Source organism: Dipodomys ordii, unplaced genomic scaffold (genome assembly GCF_000151885.1).
Source record: "Dipodomys ordii isolate 6190 unplaced genomic scaffold, Dord_2.0 Scaffold26, whole genome shotgun sequence".
Lineage (NCBI taxonomy): Eukaryota > Metazoa > Chordata > Mammalia > Rodentia > Heteromyidae > Dipodomys > Dipodomys ordii.
Window position 1 is genome coordinate 14,651,235 of NW_012267242.1, and position 20,431 is coordinate 14,671,665.

Genomic DNA, 20,431 nt, shown 5'->3' on the forward strand with positions numbered 1-20,431 from the left:
GAGGCTGCTAGAGGGAGGGGCAGCCTCTGGCTCTGGTTACCCAGTGAGGAAAGCCACTCCAATGGCTAGCGCCTGAGCTGGGTGACTTTTCCCTGGATGGAGCTGAGTCTGGCAGGTCACTTCACCTTTAAGTTCTTGTGACCTGCTAAATGACTCGTTTTATCCCAAGGCCTGAGTTGGAGCTGGCAGCTCCTCCTAGCTTTGTCGGTATCCAAGATGGAGATCACTGGTGCTGGGGCGGGGGAGGGGTGGCCTTCCCTCCTCTGCTCCCTGAGAAGGAGTGAGGACGACGGGTTTCTACTCACCCCGAGTCTTGGATCCTGGGTCGTCTCTGGTCTGCACACTGCAGGATGAAGATGTCCGCTCCTTGTCGGTTCTTGCTGGTGTTGAGTAGAATCCACTCGCCCGCTGCGTCTGGCTCCTTGTCCCGGACTCTCTGTGTGAGCGCTCAGGTATGGCCCCGGCTGCGACCCTGCTGCCGCCGCCGCCGCAGCTGCTGGCAAGCGCTCTGATGTGTCTTCTTGCCTTGGCTTTCCCTCTCTTGTCTAACTCTCTGTCCTGTGAGGGCACACTTGGTGTGATTCTCTGGCTTAGGACTGTTCACTGGAACTCTAAAACTGCTTTCTATGCGAGAGCTTGTTCAGATTCCAGCTTCTCCTCCGCCATCTTCCCGGAACTAGCACAATAAATGGTTTCCCCAGTCTTGGCTACATGACAAAGAAACTGATCCAGGACAGGACAGACTTCCTTTTTCCCCCTCTTCTCAAAATCTCCCCGAGCGGCTACCACCAGCCCTCCAACATGGTGCCTGGCACGTCACCGCACACACGCTCTCCGCAGGTGTCCTCATGCCCGTTCGTAAAGTTCGTTTTTGACATAACGACTTGTACATCTCGTTGTTGCAATGGGTCCTCCTGTATCCCTATTTAAACGATTTGTTTTACCCCTTCCCCTCCACAAATTATACCGACATCAAATACAGTGAAAGCAGGGGTTATACTGTGGGGGACGGACATACAAAGAAGGGTTTTCTTCTTTAGGTAGTTCTGAGGGAAGCCCCTTTTGAAGGAAGGTGATAGCTGAGAGTTGATTGACAAGTCAGAGCCTAATACCCAAGGACCACAAGAAGAACTCCAGACGAAAGGATGCCTCATTTGCTCCTAGATAGGAACATGATGGGAGGGGAGTGAGCAGGAGGGAGATCAGTAGGAAGGAGGGACAAGCCCTGGTGGAAACTTAAGTTTTATTTGTAGGTACCATGAAAGATTCTGGGAGATTTCAAGTGGGTATGGTGTGATCTGCTTTTTATGTGCAAAAGATGGTGGTGTCTGCTGCCCATTGGACTGCAGGCAAGTGTGGCTGGAGGGGACCACATTTGAAGGGATTGCTAAAATTCAACCTTGAAAGAGATGGCTAGCTGGGCGCCAGTGGCTCATGCCTGTAATCCTAGCTACTCATGAGGTTGAGATCTGAGAACCACTGTTCAAAGCCAGCCCAGGCAGAAAAATCCCAATGAGAATATTATCTCCAATTAACCACTCAAAAACCAGGGGCTGGGAAGGTGGCTCAGTGGTAGAGTGCTTGCCTTGCATGCATGAGGCCCTGGGTTCGATTCCTCAGCACCACATAAGCAGAAAAGAAAAAAGTCGGAAGTGGTGCTGTGGCTCAAGTGGTAGACTGCTAGCCTTGAGCTGAAGAGCTGAGGGACAGTGCCCAGGCCCAGAGTTCAAGCCTCACAATTGGACCCCAAAAAAACCAAGCAAACAAAAAAATCAGAAGTGGTGCTGTGTCTCAAAATGGTAGAGTGCTAGCTTTGAGCAAAAGAGCTCAGGAACAGTGCCCAGGCCCTGAGTTCAAACCCTACAATCAATGAGAAAGGGGGGGAGGGAGGGAGGGAGTAAGGGAGAGGAGGAGAGAAAAGAAAGACAGAAAAAGAACGAAAGAAAGACAAAGAAAGAAAGAAGCCGGGCACCGGTGGCTCAGGCCTGTGATCCTAGCTACTCAGGAGTATGAGAGCTGAGGATCGTGGTTCAAAGCCAGCCTGGGCAGGAACATCCATGAGACTCTTCTCTCGAATAAACCACTAGAAAACCAGAAGTGGCGCTGTGGCTTAAACGGTAGAGCGTTTGCCTTGAGCTGAAGAGCACAGGGACAGCGCCCAGGCCCAGAGTTCAAGCCCCATGACTGACCAAAAAAAAAAAAAAAGACAGAAAGAAAAAAGAGAAAGGCAGAAAGAAAAATAAAGAAAAAAGGAAGAAAGAAAAAGGGAAATAGGCTAGTGTTAGTGTGGTGGATATAGAGGGAGAGAAGGTGTGCGTTTGGGGTTGTTGGTGATGACTTTGATGTGAGAAGCTAGCTAGATGAGCTTGGGCTGAATAATGTTGTGGTGCACTCACATGGAGAGTGTGGTTGGGGCAGCTTGAGAAGGGGCTCTTTTGAACATACTGAGTCTAGTCTGCACTTCCTAGGTTTGCCATCAAGTGGGCATCTCCACATTTGAGTAGAAAGAATTTTCGAGAGTGACAAGGATGGAAAGCCAGCTTTCAGAATCTGTGTGAATCACTGTTGTCCCAAACCATGGGAAGTGGGTACAGCCCTGGAAAGAGGCAGAAGGGAGAGGAACGTCTCTACAAACACAAATGTTTCTAGAAAGAGGGAATGGGGGAATACTGGCAGTAAATTCAGTTCAGAGGAGTGACTGTTAGCTTTGGCAAAGTGAAGGTCACTGCTGGCTGTGTGCAGATGCATTTCTGGGGAAATGTCAGGTGTGGGAGCAAACGGGACTACATGCCTGACTGGTGAAGAGAGCAGAGAAGGGCAGTAGTGGTGGCTGATGTGGGGTCAAGTCAGGGTACTTGCAAACATGGACAACAGGACATTCTGTTTCCTAGCCAGGAAAGGTTCCCATAGGAGATACAGCAATGGAGGACAGCCTAGCCTGTTCCTACAGATGATATGGAGCCAGAGCAGGTCCCAGGTAGTCATGGTGGCAGGGGGCTGGCTGAGAGAGTAGGTGTGTGCAGTTTACATGGTGAGATAAAGGATTTCCCAGCTGATCCATTCCGTGTGCCTGTGATGGACAGACAAGTGTCACCAGCTGAGGGCTGAGTGTGTAGGGTAGTGGTTTGAAGAGAGGAGAGGGAGGAAATAGGGTCAGCAAGGGCTTCTGTGAGGGTGTGGTGTTGGGTGTTCTCTGGCAGCCACTGGGTATAGGGAGGCAATTAGGAGCAGACCCTTGGGTTTAACCAAGACCTGGGCTTTCCAGGTGAGAACAATGGAGATGGGGAATTGGGAAGTACAGGGCTGTAGGCAATGGCTGGCTTCCAGGTCTATTATCCCCATGCACAGCTCTGTGCTCAGCATAACTATTCTCACCTCTCTCCTCTTCTCTCCAGGAAGTGTCAGCCAGGCCTTGCTGCTTATGTCCCTTGTCTAGGGAGAGCAGCTTGAAGGAACACCCCTTTGCAACAGCTTCCCTCCCACCCTCATTTCTTTCTGCACATCTCTTCTTCAGACTGGCCTAAGATGCAAAAAGGCAGGAGAGGCTAAAAAGCCCAGGATCTGGGCTGGGGCCATAGTTTTAAGTGGTGCAGAGTGCCTGCCTAGCAAGCATGAGGCACTGAGTTCAGATCCCGTACCACCAAAAGAAAGAAAATTCCTAAAAGCCCCAGACTAGCTGGGTACCAGTGCATCAGAACTGCAATCCTAGCTACTCAGGAGGCTAAGGTCCAAGGGTTAAGGTAGAAAGCCAGCCTGAGCAGACAAATCTGTGAGCCTCATCTCTAATTAACCAGCAAAAAGCCAGAAGTGAACATATGGCTCAAGTGGTGTAGTACCAACCCTGAGCAAAAAGTCCAAGCAAGAGAGCAAGGGCCCTGAGTTCAAGCCCCAGTACTGGCACAAAAAAATACAAAAAAAAAAAACAAAACCAAAAACAAACCCTGAAACAAAACAAAAGAACAAAAGAAAACAGGAATGTTGCTGCTCTTTCCAAACTGACTTGGGATAATCCAATACATAAATCAATAAAAATAAGTGCTGCCAATACCTGAGTAAGGCTTCTTTTCTTTCTCCCCAGGCTTTGGAAACATCTTGTGGTGAAGAGGTTGCTGGTGAGACCTTGAGCGGCCATCCACGCTATGGCTCCGCAGTGCTTCCTTTACCCCTCCAGCCCGTCAGGGTTCCTGGGTCCTACAGTCTCCCATTCCAGCGTTGTCCCCTGCTGACCTTCAGTGCAGGGAACTTTTCACCTTTTTCTTTCTCCCTTTTCATTATTTCTTCCTCTAGGCCACTTTTTTAGCCCAAGAAGGCTCTAAAAGCTGAGAGTGGAAAGGTGCAATTCTTTTTGGCCCATCTTAGACCACCTTTGATGAGCTCGGGCCCTTTTTGGGGGAGGAGAATACATTCTCCCTCCAGAACTTATTTTTACTTTCTAGCTTGTGCACAGCTCACTCCTAAAAAGTCTATTGATCCCTGTGAGACAGAGAAACTGAGGGAAGCCTTGACAGTTCCTGTGGAAATGAGGTGAGCATGGATCGGGAGGGACACCTGGTCAAATAGTGATGACTGTGTCATTCTGTCCACAGTGTTGGATGGAAGATGGGGTTTTTAGGAACTTCTACATCATGCTGAGGTGTAAGACTAAGTCACACTGACTGATAATATTGGTTTCCATTTTCCATTTATATGCAGTGAAAGCCCTTTCCATGGAGTCAGAGATCAGGTTCCAGCACCTCTTCCATTTTGCTTTTACAGTGGACAATGTTCTTAATACCAGGGATACCAGAATAGTCTGATTGGCATGTCTAGGACAATTTCCTTTCCTTTCCTTTTTCCTTTCCCCTTTCCTTTTGCCTTTCCCCTTTCCTTTCCTTTCCCCTTTCCTTTCCTTTCCTTCTCTTTGGTTCTTCAGCAGTGTTATAGATGGAACCCAGAGTCTTGAGCTACATGCTCAGCTTTATTTATTTGTTTGTTTGCTTGCTTGCTTATTTATTTTTGTTCTGGTTCTGGGGCTTAAGCTCAGGGGAGCTTCTTTTTGTTCAAAGCTAGCACTCTACCACTTAAGCAACAGCTCTACTTCCTTTTTTTTTTTGGTAGTTTATTGGAGATAAGACTCTCATGGACTTCCCTGCCACAGCTTCATTTCTAGCTTTTTTTTTTTTTTTTTTTGTCGGTCATGGGGCTTGAATTCTGGGCTTGGGCACTATCCCTCAGCTCTTCAGCCCAAGGCGAGTGCTCTACTGCTTGAACCACAGCACCACTTCTGGTTTTCTAATGGTTTATTGGAGATTAGAGTCTCAAGGACTTTCCTGACTATGCTGGCTTCAAACTGTGATTCTCAGATCTCAGCCTCCTGAGTAGTGTTTTTTTTTTTTTTGACAAGGTCTTGCCATGTAGCTCAGGTTGGTTTTGAACTGGTGATCCTGTTAGCTCGGACTGAGTGCTAAAATTTACAGATGTGTACCACCCTGTCCAGCTTATTTTATATTTTGAAGCAACAGGTTTGCCTTGCTAACCACATGTCCTGGGCACTAGAGCTACTGCCATGGGAGAGTGAAGTTTGGAGAGTCAGACCTCAGGGAGGAGCTGCTCTGAGATTGAAGCACCTACCACACAGTGCATAGTCCTCACTAGTGTCATTCAGAAGTTTCTGAGTCTGTTGCTCTCTGCCTGCCCTCCCCCCCCCATGGACTTTCATGATGTGTGTGTCCCCTCTGCTATTCTGGAATCCCCCAGCATCTGTGCCCCTGGCATCCTTTCCTCTGGCATGCAATATGTTGCCTTGGCAGCACATACTTCCATTACTCCCACCCCTGGAGAGCGGGGCACAACCTCCTGCCTAAACTGGTCTTATGGCCAGTGCAGCTTCTTACCTACAGGACAGGTGCTGCCTTAGTTCTCTCCTTTATCTACCTTCTTCTTTTGCTCCCCTTGCTCTTCCCCCAGAGGATCCTTCCTAATGCTGCTTCTAGAGGAATGCTTCCGAGACCTGGACTGGCTGGCCCTCATCCACAGCGTCCAGGGGAAGGTGGGGCTGCTGGTGACCAACATTGTTCCTTATACTCCATTTTTCTGGGCCATGAACATCACAGAGGTAGGGGTTGAATGGTGGCCCTCTTGGGCTCCTGTGCCTTTTTCTGGGGGTGATTTGTAGTGACGGGAGCTAGTGGTAGAGATGCAGAGCAACTGCAGTCTGCTCTCTGATTCCAATCTCATCTTCTACCTCAGGGGAACTTTTGGTTCCCTTGGGACAGATTAGTGGGCTACTCTGACAGGTGGCAGCTGCAGGAACAGATGTGTGATGCGGGGCAGGTGGTGAGGCCCACTGTGTTTACACGACCCATAGACGATGCACCAGAACATGCAAATACTGTTCAGCACCCTGGCAGACGTAGAGGAGCAGCGGCCCTTCCTGCCCGAGTCGGCTGTGCAGCGTGGGACTCGTTGTCTGGCAAAGCACCACCTAGGGGACTATGGTCCTGCCTGGAACAGGTGGGGAATGGAGAAGGAGTGGGAGTGCTGTTCCTTTCTTCCTGCATCTCCTCTTCTGGACTCTGGCTTTTGTTTTGCTGCTTCCTTTATCAAGGTTTTCTTGGCTTAGGGCTTCCCTCCCCAGAAGACTGAGGACTGAGGACAGAGACTGAGATCTCGTTAAGAGAGATTATGATGTCTGGCAGTGGACGACTGTTCCATCTCTTTCCTCCTTCCCTTTGGCAGGTGCTGGGTGGTAGACAGGGTTGACTCCTGGGCTGTGGTTATGTTCATTGATTTTGGCGAGTTGGCTACCATCCCTGTGCAGTCTCTGCGCAGCCTGGACAGCGATGACTTCTGGACCATCCCACCTCTGGCTCAGCCATTCATGCTGGAGAAAGGTGAGCTGTCTCTTCTGTTCCCCTGAAGATCATGGACAGTTGTCTGCCTACCTCTGGGACATCAGTGGAGATACTACATTGGATACTTTCAGTTTCTGTTCTTTCCATCTCCTCCTAGATTCAACATCTGCCTCTAGTAAAGCTGCTTTTTGAGTGTTGGTTTTCACACCTGAGCTCTGGAGCCCCAAGATCTTGAGAGACGTCAGCTGCTACCCAAAGGCATTGTTTTCTGGGTGGATTGGGGAAAAGACTTCCCACCCTTGATTCTGCCAGAGCCACTCAGCTGATAGCTGTGTTATGTACTTTCTGTTTTAAGATTTCTTTGGAAAAGGATTCTGCTGTTGAATAAAAATAGATTTTGAAAACCAGTGCAAAAGTTAGAGCACAGGATTCAGAGTCTTCTGAGGTGTCATCCATTTAGTCTTGAGTTTCCATACCTGGAAATGAAAAAGCCTCTTCATTGTCCTGCCCTATCTTAAGATTGAAGATAGATGTAAAGATCGGGAGAGGTGTAGGTGACAAATCCTCCCCCTCTGCCTTGCCGGGCCACACACAGAACTAGAAAAACATTTCCCAGAAGTGTAGTGGGAGGCTGGCAGCCTTGTCCCTAGTTGTCAGGGAGCACCACCCAGAGGGCATCACAGGTCACTGCATGAAGAAGACCCCCGTTGCCTAGCCAGGGTCAGGAGCTTGCTGGGATATTGGAGAGTAGCAAAGGATCTTCCCATCCCAACAGTAGCTACCAGCCTGCCAAGGGCCAGAGTGCCCAACCCAGCCGTGTTCTCTGCTTAGAGGTTGTATACGGGGACCTTTCTTACCCACCCCTGGAAGGCGGTTTCCTCTCTTTGTAGATAAGGGGAGTAAGGCTCAGAAAAGTGAAAGACTATCCTCATTTCATGGCATGAAAATGGTTTGGAGGCTGGGGTAGGAAGGCAGGAATTGAGTTGGGAAAGAACTCTTAGAGATTTTTTTTTTTTTTTTTTTGGTTGTGGGGCTTGAACTCTGGGCCTGGGCGCTGTCCCTGCGCTCTTCAGCTCAAGGTGAGTGCTCTACCACTTGAGCCACAGAGCTAGTTCTGGTTTTCTGGTGGTTTATTGGAGATAAGAGTCTCACGGACTTTCCTACCCAGGGCTGGCTTTGAACCGTGATCCTCAGATATCAGCCTCCTGAACAGCTAGGATTAAAGACGTGAGCCCCTAGTGCCTGGCTTTTAAAAATATTTTTAAATTAGTATGTATTAGTTGTACATGGGGGGGTCATTGTGGAAAGTTTTTTTTGTTGTTGTTGTTTGATTTTTGGCTGGTTCTGATACTTGAACTCAGGGCCTGGGAACTGTGCTTGAACTTCTTTGTGCTCAAGGCTGGTTCTCTACATCTGAACCACAGCACCACTTCTGGCTTTTTTTTTTTTTTTTTTTTTTGAGATAAGAGTCTCACAGAGACTTTTCTACCCAGGCTGGCTTTGAACCCTGGTAATCAGATCTCAGCCTCCTGAGTAGCTAGGATTATAGGCATGAGCCACTGGCTGGGCAAAAAGTGGGTTTTTGATGGGCTCCTCCTTGCCTTAATCCAGTATGTGGGAACACTAATTTACCTAAGTGCAGCCCTCTGCTGTGTGTGTGTGTGTGTGCGTGTGCATGTGTGTGTGTGTGCACGTGCGTGTGCGTGCGTGTGCGTGCACATGTGCATGCACGGGCTCACCTTCCATTCTTAGGGCTTGAACACAAGAGCCTAGGCACTGTTCCTGAGCTTTTTTGCTCAAGGCATGCACTCGATCACTCAAGCCACAGCTCTACTTCTGGTGTTTTGGGTGGTTAATTGAAGATAAGAGTTTCATAGACTTACCTGCCCAGGCTGGCTTTGAACCATAATCCTCATATCTCAGCCTCTTGAGTAGGTAGGATCACAAGCATGAGCCACTTGGCACCTGGTGAAACTCTGCATTTAATCTTCACATCTCCAGTTGAAGCTCTGAGCTGAGTGAAAACCATTTTCTGTCCCCAGTAGATTTTCCCATTAGCAAACATAAAACCCTGATCCCTGTAATTATTTTAACAACAATAATAATGCTGCCTCCTTTTATATAAACTCTTTGCCACCCCTCCTTCTCACCTTTTCAGCTCTTACCATCTTTTTATCTTGGCAGCAGGGAATTAGCAGGAACTAGCAATGACTTGTTGAGGAACTGTTCTATAGCCAGAGTACTTTCCCTGTGGTCCCCACCTCTTGCTTCCCTCCATCTCACCATGTGCCATTGAGGTTCTGTTGTTTTGTTTTGCAGACATTTTCCCTTTACATCTGGGTGTTTATCAAATCCTCAAAGGGAAAATCACTGGTGCTTTGAACTCAGAGGTAACTGCCCCTTACCTATTTCTACCCTTGGGGTTTGGACAGTGACCACTTGCCTGAGCCTGGATTTTGTGGGTTTCCTTGGCATCCTCTTCAATGATACAAAGGGGAGTTATCCAACACATTGAGATATTGGCTCAAGGCGATGATCCTTTCTACTGAGACTTTTTCTTTTCTTTCAGGTGCACATCCTGAAGTTTGAAGAGCTTAAATAAGAGGCTACACCAAACACATTACCTCTCATGTCTGCCTACCCTGCTCTGGAGTGTTCTGTACTCTTAGTTTTGGCTGAAAAAGAAAATGCCAGTGTGCCCATCAGTGCCCATCATTGATAGGATTTCCATTTTGCTTTTACTTCCAACTCGCCTCTCAGAAAGAATAGTCTCATTTTTGTGTTTCTTCAGTTCCCAAATTTGGCAAGAACATTTGAACCAAACCTAAGAAACTTCCATTAGGTTGAAAGCCTAAAGCAGCCAGCGAATTTTTCTGATCTTTTTTGTTTATATCCAAGAGCAAGACAAAATGCACTAACAGATTCTAGAGAATGGAAGAACCTCCCTGCCTGGTTTTCCTGGGGTTGTTTCGTGTAGTATCAGGTAGAAAGAGGCCATTTAGCTAGTGAGCTACCACCTTAGAAAATTAATGTTGGCATGTTTCACATATGGGGTGATTGATACATTGGACCACTACCCAGCCCTCAAAAACTGCTGCATAGCCAGGTGCTGGTGGCTCATGCAGGTGGCTCCTAGCTACTCATGAGGCTGGGATTATGGTTCACAGCCAGCCCAGGCAGGAAAGTCTTTATCTTCAATAAACTACTCAGAAAAAGCTGCAAGTGGTGCTGTGACTCAAGTGGCAGTGTGCTAGCATTGAGTACAGAGGCTCAGGGACCACTACCAGGCCGAGTTCTAGCCCCAGCACTGGCAGAAAAAAAAAAAAAAAAAGCAACTGCTGCAGCGAGATTGAGAAGCCCTGAAATGCTCACTTTGCTCCCAGTTTGCGGGCTCTGGGCCATGCAAACCTTGCTCTATTTAGATACTTAAGATATAAAGCATTTTGTTTCTGTCTATTAGAGAAAATCTCTGACAGAGCCTTGTTTCTTGTGCATTGTAACTTTGTAAAAACCCTGAGCTTAAAGTCATAGTAGGGAGTGTTAAGTTTGAAAAATGGAGGATTCTCTTAGGTTGGTGTCACAATTCACAGCAGGTAGGTTTTTCTTTTATGTCAAGTGAGCATCAATCCACTGTTTCTTTAAATAAATTTATTAGAGCCAAACTATTTAAATAATTTTATTTGTTTCATCCTTTGGTAGATGAGAAAAATACATTACAAAATACATTATACAGAGGACAGCTCACAGTACACGTTACTAAAAACACAATCTACATTCCAGCCAGGGCTGGTGGTTAAGTTCAGAAGAAGCTGCAGAGGCTATGGAAACCAGATTTCGGCTCTATGGAATGAATTTTGCCCTTGTGACCCCTCTTTATTTCAGCCTCAGCATGTATTAGCACCCCTAATCAGGTGGGTGAGGACAGAGTTGGAGCAGCATTGTGTAGGACTGTTAAAACTCTCTATCCACCTAAAGCAGCAAGACATGTGAAAGTCCCTCAAATGAAAGAGGATAGGGAAGATGACCAGGTTCAAATTGTGCCTCAAAACCACTACAGAACTTTTCTGGCCTTCTACACATTCCCAGTCAGCGGTCTCATATCTAGGTTTTTTCTAAGATTTGATCCTTCACTTCTTGGTGCTGCTGTTTCAATCTTTTACTCATAGGCAGTCCTAAGAGTCTTAGCACAAAGCAAGCTGACGAGATGTAGGCAGCACCTGCCATATGCAAAGCCACACCCACACTTTCATAAAGCAGGTACACATAACAGCACCAACAGTTCCAACTTAGTATATACTCTCCCCACCTCACTTTCGCTTCCTAGGAGTTCCACAAGGCTGGGGAGAGTACACAAGTGCACAGAACCACCCCTTAGAGCTAACCATTTCCAGTAGGATTCAACAAAGGGGAATGGCATGAAAGAATCCACAGTTCTCCAAATCAGACAGTTTACTTCAGGGCCATGCCCGTCTTCTTACAAAATCAAATGAAGCAACCAACAGGAAGGTGAACTGCACACAACTATCCCATGCTAGTCAGGAGCCACTTTTCAAGAAGGAGAATAGCCAGCGAACTGAAGTTGTAGCTCTTCTGTAGCTGTGACTAGACACCACATGAACTCTTGGGCCACTTTGTCCCATCCCTGCTTATTTAGAATAGAGTGGCCTCTTTTGCCTCATTTTTTCCCTAGAAATTTGAAAACATACTAGAAGTGAAAAATAGTCCCTAGCAATCAAAACTATTTCAGCTGCTACACTAGTTCATCAGGCCAGGCTCCGCCTTCCAAGGGGCACAGGTGCTGGATGCTCCACAGGCCAGGAGAAATCTAGAGTGGACTAGGCAGGTGCTTCTGTTCTGCATCTCTTGTGCTGGTAGCAAAGCAGCCTCTCATCTCTACCAAAGCACCTGGTTCTCTTCCCCCCACCTCCCAAACAGTCAGGGGATGGGGGTGGGGTGGAATGTGGGAATAAAAATAAAGATGAGTCAAGACCAGCATCTTCAAATTAACAAACTGTAATTGTTTTCCCAAAGATACATTTTTTCATACACATCCATCATACACTGTAACCAAAAAAAGCAGTGTACATGAAATAAGAGAAAATAAATTAAAAATCCATAGCATAGGTAAGGAGGCTCTAGTCTGGAGCACAGCTGAGTTCCCAGCAATATAAGGAGGCTCGAGAGTTTCTTTATAAGAATGCCTGCTAGCAAGGGTTCCAGCAAGGTGGTTGGTTGGTCTGTAGTCAGTCTTGAGTACTTGAAACAGTTCTGTGTTTTGTTTTTGTTTGTTTTTTTCCTTAGCGTTTAGAATAGCCATCATTGTCCTGCAATAGGCAGAGCTATCACGTCCAGGAAAAATGAGGGAGGGAACCACAGAGGCAGCGTGAGATCCAAATACAGCATTCAAAGGTAATTGGTCCAGTGGTGCCTGGGGAAGGAGGGAAGGGATGACACTCCAGAGTTAGCCGTCTTCCTTTGGGGGTGTGTACCAGCCTGCAAGAAAACAACATATAGTGAGGGCAAACCAATGTACCCCCACCCAACTCCAATCCTCAAGGACACCTATTGTTCCAGGCAAGATCCTAGGAAGGCTGTCCAACAGGAGGCTGCCTACCTGGAGGTTATAAGGAGAGGGAGAATGAGGAGCCCAACCTGAAGTGACAGAAGAGCTAGATGAGCTTTTTACAGGGTGGTAGGGCAGAGGGAAGCAGCAAGCTACCCATGAAACCACCACTGGTGCTTCTCTAGAAGAGTGGTGTTAGCCACCTTCAGGCCTTCTCTGGACAGTGAGCAGGTAGGTGCTGGGTTAATGGGTGCTATGGCTCAGAAACCAAAAAAGGGTTCTTGCTATTTGGCTGAAGTGAAAACCTGGGCATGGCAAGTGTCCGGCTCGCTTGGGGGCCTGGCTCCAGCCTCACCGTTTTTTTCGTGGATCTGCACCAAGGACTTGTAGGACTGCTGTGCTCTTGTCAGACTGTATTGAGACTGGGAAGAGGAAACCACCAGATCAAGCCATGGCCAGCAGCGGCCTTACTGCCCCTCACCTTGCACAATCTTACACCTAGGGACCCAGGTGTCCCAGCACCCCAGCACTGCACTCTGGTATAACATTTAAGTACCCTGGCCTTCGAGGTCCCCTAGGGACACAGTGCTGTAGCCTTCCCAATTCAGACCTGTGGAAAAGTCTAGAAATGCCAAAAGTCTGATGGTGACCCTCAGGCCAATGTCCTGCTCTTCCCACTACTGCCTCCCCAGGCCCTTTCCTCCAATGCCACCAGCCCAGAGATCTTATTCTCTTGGTGCCTCAAAGGCAGCCTTGGTTTGCCAGTGACCCAAACTGTACTTGGCTCTAGCACCCCATCCAAGTGCAGGCCCAAGCCCCTTACTTTGTTGGCTCCAAACTGCACCCGTGCTTTCCCCTTCACCAGTGTGGCGCTGATCTGCATGATCACTGACTCTATGGAGTAGGCACTGCTCCAGCCCTGAGGCATGGGAGGGACAAAACAAGCAAGTCAAGACACATCTTCCAGAGACACCACCTGCTGTTTCTCAAGGAAAGCAGCTGCTTTTATCAAAGGGTCCCTGCCCTTCACCCCCAGTACAGCCACCATCTCTGTCTAGGTCAGTGAGTACAGGCCATGACTGGCTGAAAGAGCCACATTATCCTTGTTATAACAACACCATAGGTCGGGTGAAGTTCTGCCCAGCCCACCCAGGCCAGGCCAGTCAACAGTGTGAGAGACAGGCTCACCTGCTTGGTTAGAAGTTCCATGCAGATGGCACCTCCGCCAAGAACATATCTGCAGAAGAAAGACCAGTTAGATGTACCTGGTTAGAGCTATGTCCCTTCTTTACCCTCTGCCTTAGGAGTCACCCTCACCCAGCCACTCACCCTCCAGAGAGGACTGGAGACACAACCCTGACGAATGGTGGGTCAAAAGGAAAGTTATCCTGAGAGAGAGGGGGGGGGGGGGAGACAGCAGTCAGGGAATAGAGGCCAGTGTCCTTGCAGGACAGACAGGGAAGCCTAAGTCAGGGAGGAAGAGATGGGAATGGAAAGTCTTACTTTAAAGGAGAAGTTAAGTAGGATGAAGTCGGCCCCTTCCTTCTCTTTGAGGATCTGGAGATCATTGTGCAAAGCGCTGTCCTGGTCAACTCTATGGGAGGAGTCTGGCTCAGTCTCCTGGTCAGAGCCCAGGAGCCTCCCAAGGTTTCCACTGCCCAAACCCACTTCTAGGATCCTGCAATCAACATGCTTGATAGGACTGCCTGGGAGACCCCAACAGATACTCCACTCACATGCTCCCCAACCTTTTTCATCCCAGAGTCCCCACTCACTTGAGGAGTTTGACATTCCAATCATATAGACTATCATTCACTAGTTCGACTGCATAGTTTCCTGGAAGGAGAGATGAATTAGTAGGATGGTCAAAATGGGAAAGGGCCCCATATGCAGATCCTTCTCCCCGAGAGAAAACAAAGACCCCAGGTTTGCCCCAGCTGGACATGCATACAATCTGTGCCACTGGCTTGAGGGGTTGCATTCTTGGCTCATAAAATTCATGAGCATTCACATAGCCCAAGACCTTTTGAGGTCCTTGCCACGATCATTGTGTTTACGAAATACTGCCGTGTGGGCCCCACTCTGGGGGCAAACATACCGCCTTTGAAACTCTGTGATCGGTATATATCCCTGAGCTCCTTCATCAGCCTGTCAGTGGCCTGCACCGAGCCAGACACTGCACCCTGCAAAGGAGGGTTCACAGAACATTTGTCACATGGTCTGGAAACATACATGCTGGACCTTAGAGGCAAGTCTGGCAGCTTGCCCAGGATTTAGGGAAGGATGAGACACATCCAAAAAAGGAGCTAGCTCCTCATACTGACATTGATGGTCTTATCTCTTCCCAGTCAGCACCCACCAACCCTTCATCCAGCTTCTTTCTATAAGGCACGTACATTTAAGTAATCTTGCCTCTGGTTCTTTTTAATTTTCTCTAGAATGGCCAAGTTTTCTTTTCCGATGCCATCATCTTCAGATTTCTTGCCCTCAGCTGGCTCTTCCTCTTTCATTTCATAGTGATCTAGGTCTTCTGTGTCCTAGGATAGGGTAGGTGAGTGGAGAGAGGAGAAAGTTACCAACATAGGCATCATCAGTACCAGTATCATCAGGCCTGAAACAGCAGTCCATGTAGCAGTCTTTTTGTTGTTGTTGTAAGACTAGGACTAGAACTTGGTACCTGAGGTTTTGCTCATTGGCTGGCAAGCTACCAACTGGGCCACACCTCCAAGCCTTCCATGTAGCAGTCTTATCAACCCAACCCTGTTCCCAGTTCTGGAATACTTCCCAGTCCCATTTCTTCCATGGTCTAAAAACCAAAGCATTCTTTTCTTCCCCTTTTCAGTTTTTAAGCCACAGTAGAGCTAGTAAGGACCTATGTTCCCCATGACCACTCTACTCCAACTGTCCCTCAAAAATTGTCCCTTGGTGGTAGAAACTCCACCCTAGTTTTAATAGAATGACTTTGATTTGACCATGTGACTAGTTCATGTTTCACCAGGTGAAACTACTGCATCCAGGAGTCCTGAGGCCCCCAGGTCTAAAGGAAAAATGAGATTATAAATCTTTTCTTTTTCCAATAAATTCAGACCCTGAATCAGCTATACAGAAGTACCACTGAGCCAAGACTGAAATGAGAAAGGAGGTACTGCATGGGAGATGGTAGGGGTTAAGAATAAAATTAGTGACATTTTTTGCTGGTCGTGGGGCCTGAACTCAGGGCTTGGGCAATGTCCCTGAGCTTCTGTACTCAGGCTAGGGCTTTACCACTTTGAGCCACAGTTCAAAATCACTTTCGGTTTTCTGGTGGTTAATTGGGAGATAAAAGTCTCATGGACTTTCCTGCCCAGGCTGGCTTTGAACTGTGATCCTCAGATCTCACCTAGGATTACAGGCATGAGCTACTAGCACCTAGCTAAAATTAATGACTTCTTCACCCTGCTCTACTTAACCAGCAGTTCTCTGTGCACAGGGAGAGGAGGCAATGATCTTTAGGATTTACCCCCTTAGTCAGATGTTGAGGGTGTGGTGCAGAGGGCTGAACACCAGATGGAGCAAGTTCCATGCCTCACTAGCATCTATGTCAGTCTTAACATCTTTTCAAAGTTACAGAGGCTGGGACATTAATCTGATGCTAGGAAACAAAATGATCAGCGACTCTCAGTTTGGCTGAATATCCTAACTTCCTATTACACCAGCAACTATCATCTACTAAATGTTTACAATGTCAGGCTCTACACACACAAAGTTCTTTCATTCTCACAACTGCTTTATTATTCTATCACTATCTCTATTTGACAGATGAGAAAGCAGAGGCCTATTGAGGTTAACTGTCACACCCGAAGTCATAGAGTATTTGTTAGCAGAGCTAAAACTTAAATTGACCTCTTTCTGATTCTTAACCATTATGTTATAGTCTGAAAAAACACGAGTTTTAAGCAGAAAATATGAGATAAAATGTCAGCACTTATCATGTACTGTTTTGAAGCATTTTATGTAAATGCTTCATTTAATCTTCAAGGCAACTATCCTATCCTACACCTAAGAAACATGCAATTTAGTGAGATATGTAAGTAGAACTCCCCAATTAAGATATCCAGGATGCAAATTCAGGTCTGTCTGATTTCAAAGCCATCTGGGATTAAGCTTGTCAAATATTTACTTGGTTTTAACAGATGTGCAATGAAATGCTTTCAACGGCTGGATAGAGGTGCCTATCTCCTTAACTACACTGGCTATTCTTCTACGTCAGTAAACCTGTCTTTATTACTGTGATACTTTTATCCAGACTGGAACTCTGTTTACAGTGGGTAATCAATGCTGCTGACAAAAGCTTCTTGCCTATGCCACCTTAAATGGCGAGCCTACCTCAGGCATCTCCTCATCTTCATCTTCTGAAGACACTTCTTCCTGTGTGCACTGCAGTGGGGGAAGGGGGAGAAGATAGAGATCAGAACCCCAGTAGTTTGCTAGAATTCAGCCTCTGACCTACTCCTCTGGGCCTCTGGGGTCTGGGAGTTGCACACTTGCCCATAAAGCTACTAGTCTTTCCACCAGCCAGATCTAAATAGAAGCAAGAGCCCAGGGAATAACTTTTAACCAGCCCATTATTCTACCATATTCCAAAAATACAAGAGAGGAAAACTGACTGCCCTAGTCATCTACCTCACAAATCCTAGCTTAACTTTCCAAAGAACTATTCCTTTATTTGATCTTCTCTGAACTGACATTGCATTCTTGTTTCTAAACAAGGAGCCTGGGTCCCCAGTGGCCACCAACTGCTACTGCTGAGAAAATGGTAAAACCTCCCCAGCCCTCAGCCTGAAGGATACTGTCCAAGAGTGGGGTTTTGATAGGAGGTGAAGCTGGTATTGCTCTATCTAGCTAGATTCCCATCTGGAGAAGAGGTTGAGAGTCACATGTGTTTTGGGGAGTAGGTAGGGTAGGGAGAAGCAACTACAGATTCATCTCAATTATCAAGCATTTATTGAGTATGTCCATGGGACAACTCTATACAATAGGGCTTCAAACTCCTCAGTTGCTTACCTGTTCTGCTGGCAAGGGCTGATCCAGCATCTCCACATCAGGATGCTGAGGGAGGTTGTAGAGTTTACACAGGTCAGAGATGATCCTCTTCAGATGCTGCAAGAGCTGAAGTAGGGACCAGAGACATCAAATACTCCTTTCCCATTCCAATCTCGACAGCTGCACAGGTGAGTTATTAGCTCAAATCCCAAATTGGTACCTAGTTCTCTAAACCATGTGGCTGTGGGATTGGATCTCTTGGTTGAACAACCCTGGGAACTAAAGGAATCTGTCCTGGCTTCAGTAAGCAAGTCTGAAGAAATTTGTCCCAAGATGTTTATAGCCTGGGGTACCACCCACATTCCAGATCTGGTTTCCTCTCACAGGGTACCTTTGTGACATGAGCCTCATTCATGTGCTCCTATCCCATGGTCTCCTCACCAAAGTATTCCCTTTCTTTATGTCCACCAGCCTCTCCAAGACAGCAGCCAAGTTTGGGTCATCAGACTCCACGGACCAGATGGGGGGCACAGCAGGGTAGGATTCCTGAGGGGAAAGAATAAGGGAGAGCAGACACAATAAGTGACTCTGAGAAAGGTCAGATTTTTGCCTGCCCTCTTCCTCCCAAGACTTGTAGCCCCTCTACTTCCCCATTCCCATGCCTACACACTCCTAAGCCCAGCGCAGCAGGTCAGTGTCTAACCAAGCAACTCCCAACAAAACCTAGACTGAAGAAAAAAAACAGGCCCTGGGGAGGATCTTTTCCAAGAGGCAACCGAGACCCTTTTTTTCTTTCCTACAGAGTAAAAACCAGGGAAAGTAACACAGCTAAACTTGATAAATAGCAAGGGGATTCCTATCTACTCTCCTACCACTCAAGAATCCTACACCTGAAGTTTTCCTCACACCCAGGTGAGAGTATGCCAGTCCTTCTGCTTTCCAAACTCCGGAATGTGGGGGGAGAGTGGTGTGACAAAGCAGATTATAGCTTACTAGGGGAGGAAGAACAAAAATTATATCTCTAGAAGCTAAGAGTAAAAGGATGTCAGGAAGAACCTCTCCATCCCACTAGCAACAGAGTACCTCTAAGACCAATTCTCCTCACTTCTCCCTTGGGAGCTTGCAACCTTCACAGTCCAGGCGTGGGTTAGAGGACTGTGCATGGCAGGGTGGGAGAAAGGAGCCTACGCTGCTGACATTCCCAGCATTCCTGAGCCAGAGTGCCAAATGCAGCCTGACAAGGCTCCCCCTACCCAAATCAAGGAGGCAGGTTCAGACTGAGAGATTCCTTTATAGGGCCTCAGGGACTTCAGAGGACTCCCCTCACCCCTGCCTCCTATTAACTTTCTGACAAAGGCAAAAACAGTTGATGGTCCCTGAGAACTAAACAGGGGTAGATGGATGAAGCAAACCTCTCCTTGAAGAATTAGAAGCTTAATTGAGGAACAAAATTAAATCTTGATGTTTTTTTTCTACACATGCCAAGGAAACCTACCCAACTCCTACTGGGGTTCTTAGCACTGCCAATAATCCTCAGTGCTGGTAGGAAAAAAAATCATCAATGATATTCAAATCTTCACCTAACTAAGCCAACTCCTGGTCTTTCAATGGTAACCAGAGGGAAGGAGAGAAAAATGGGAGAGAGAAATGGAACACGAGAGTTTGGTGGAGTACTAACCACACCAAACACATTTATCTCACCAAACCATGATTTGGCTTAACTGAAGAAAAGAGATAGAAATTACCACATAAATTGAATTCAGGCCTCCAAGTAACACAGAATTTACAAGTCTTCTTTCCTCCCTAGTCTGCCTGCTTGGGTAAAGGTATTGCTCATTAACTACCTGCCACACAAGGAGAAGATCACCACAGCAGGAACTATCAACTAATCCAATTGCTGTAGAAATACAGAGGCAGGCAATCCCAAATACACAAACACCCAAACCTCCTCAGGACACATCTGAAAGTAGAATAAGGCAGGACATATGGAAGGTCTCTTTGCTAGTCTAGTACACTTAGGATGGAATGATGTCCACTGGGGAGAAATGAAACTGTTGTACTGCTCAGAATAAAAAGGGTGGCCTAGGCACATTACATTACTATCACTACCAGGAAAAGCAGCAACCTAGGGCGATTGGACATATCCACTGGGAACAGTGAGGGGAGTGGCAGAACTGTTACCAGCTGAGGCATAAAGAGGAGAGTTAGAGGTTACACCAGAATAAAAGAACCTTAAGGAGGGAGAGAAGAGGAACCAATGAACTGCAAACTATCACTTAAAGATTCAGAGTCAAGAGGGGCTTCAGGAGGGATACATAGGCAGGGAACCCACAGGTGGTAAGTCAAAGGAACTACTAAGAAGGGGTCATGGCAGAAATGTGCAGTTCCAGGCGAGGTCCTTCCAGCTGGGGTTAGCGCAGAGGCCTGGAACCTTGTAATTAGAGGGGGGGTGAGGAGGGGAGAGAAAGGGACATTCCCAAGTAGCATGGCAAAGTTGTGGCGGGGCAGTCAAAAGGAACTAAAATCATCAACCCTGGGACATGTGGTGGGTCTGTGGAAGGGGGTTAATTAAGAGACCATATGTCAGGGTGTCCCTCGTTATCTGGGGTCAACAGGGGAGAATTTTGAGTGCTCGGAAGAACCTCAAGCTGCACAAACAAGTGTAACCTAGAGAGAAGGCGCCGAACCCCAAGAGGGGCTTCGGCCTCTTCAGGTCCTTCGAGAGCCAAAGGCTGTATGGTTTGGTCCTGAGTCCGTGACAAGGCCCCCCCTCCCCAGGGGCGCACGCGAGAGGGTCCTCACCGTGATGTTGCAGTGGATGCGGACGGGATCTCCAGGCACCGACCCCCGTGGGGGGAGATGCGGTCCGGGTGCGGCCCCCGCCCCGGCCCCTCCGGCTCCAGCCAGCAGGAACTCGCAGCTTAGCTCGTCGAGGCAGGCGCTGGCAATGCGGAAGCGCTCGTGGCCGCGGTGGAAGATGGACTCGAGCAGCTTGAGCTCCCGCCTCAGGCAG

At 47.6% G+C, this 20,431-nt stretch overlaps 2 protein-coding genes across 4 annotated transcripts in view; one reads left to right on the forward strand and one right to left on the reverse strand.

Moving 5' to 3' along the window:
- The window catches only part of Tdrd10 (tudor domain containing 10), a 39,858-nt gene extending 29,853 nt beyond the window's left edge, over window positions 1–10,005 (forward strand). For 2 of the 3 annotated variants that reach the window (XM_013015132.1, XM_013015135.1), the window contains exons 7-13: window positions 4,079–4,112; window positions 4,437–4,524; window positions 5,947–6,094; window positions 6,347–6,492; window positions 6,718–6,872; window positions 9,153–9,223; window positions 9,403–10,005. In XM_013015132.1, the coding sequence (XP_012870586.1) occupies window positions 4,079–4,112; window positions 4,437–4,524; window positions 5,947–6,094; window positions 6,347–6,492; window positions 6,718–6,872; window positions 9,153–9,223; window positions 9,403–9,435 (675 nt within the window). In that variant the 3' untranslated portion in view covers window positions 9,436–10,005. The remainder of the gene's footprint in view (window positions 1–4,078; window positions 4,113–4,436; window positions 4,525–5,946; window positions 6,095–6,346; window positions 6,493–6,717; window positions 6,873–9,152; window positions 9,224–9,402) is intronic. The other variant, XM_013015134.1, reaches the window with a different exon arrangement.
- Window positions 10,006–11,826: 1,821 nt separating this feature from the next.
- Window positions 11,827–20,425, reverse strand: Ube2q1 (ubiquitin-conjugating enzyme E2Q family member 1). Its single transcript, XM_013015320.1, has 13 exons — window positions 20,221–20,425; window positions 17,860–17,964; window positions 17,440–17,544; window positions 16,762–16,812; window positions 14,793–14,933; window positions 14,495–14,579; window positions 14,172–14,232; window positions 13,900–13,990; window positions 13,726–13,784; window positions 13,585–13,633; window positions 13,220–13,315; window positions 12,752–12,818; window positions 11,827–12,326 (listed from the first exon to the last, which is right to left on the reverse strand). Exons 3-13 carry the CDS (start codon window positions 17,467–17,469, stop codon window positions 12,295–12,297), a joined length of 762 nt encoding a protein of 253 aa, XP_012870774.1. The 5' UTR covers window positions 17,470–17,544; window positions 17,860–17,964; window positions 20,221–20,425; the 3' UTR covers window positions 11,827–12,294.
- Between the last annotated feature and the right edge of the window lie 6 nt (window positions 20,426–20,431).

What these genes read in the sequence shown, in the direction of transcription:
- Ube2q1 (XM_013015320.1), bottom strand. Translation starts at nt 17,469, where the DNA reads ATGCTGGATCAGCCCTTGCCAGCAGAACAG. An exon ending in TGGAATGTCAAACTCCTCAA is followed by an intron (nt 13,991 to 14,171) that starts GTGAGTGGGGAC and finishes CTCCTCCCATAG; the next exon opens with AGTTGACCAGGACAGCGCTT. An exon ending in TCTCCAGTCCTCTCTGGAGG is followed by an intron (nt 13,634 to 13,725) that starts GTGAGTGGCTGG and finishes TTTCTTCTGCAG; the next exon opens with ATATGTTCTTGGCGGAGGTG.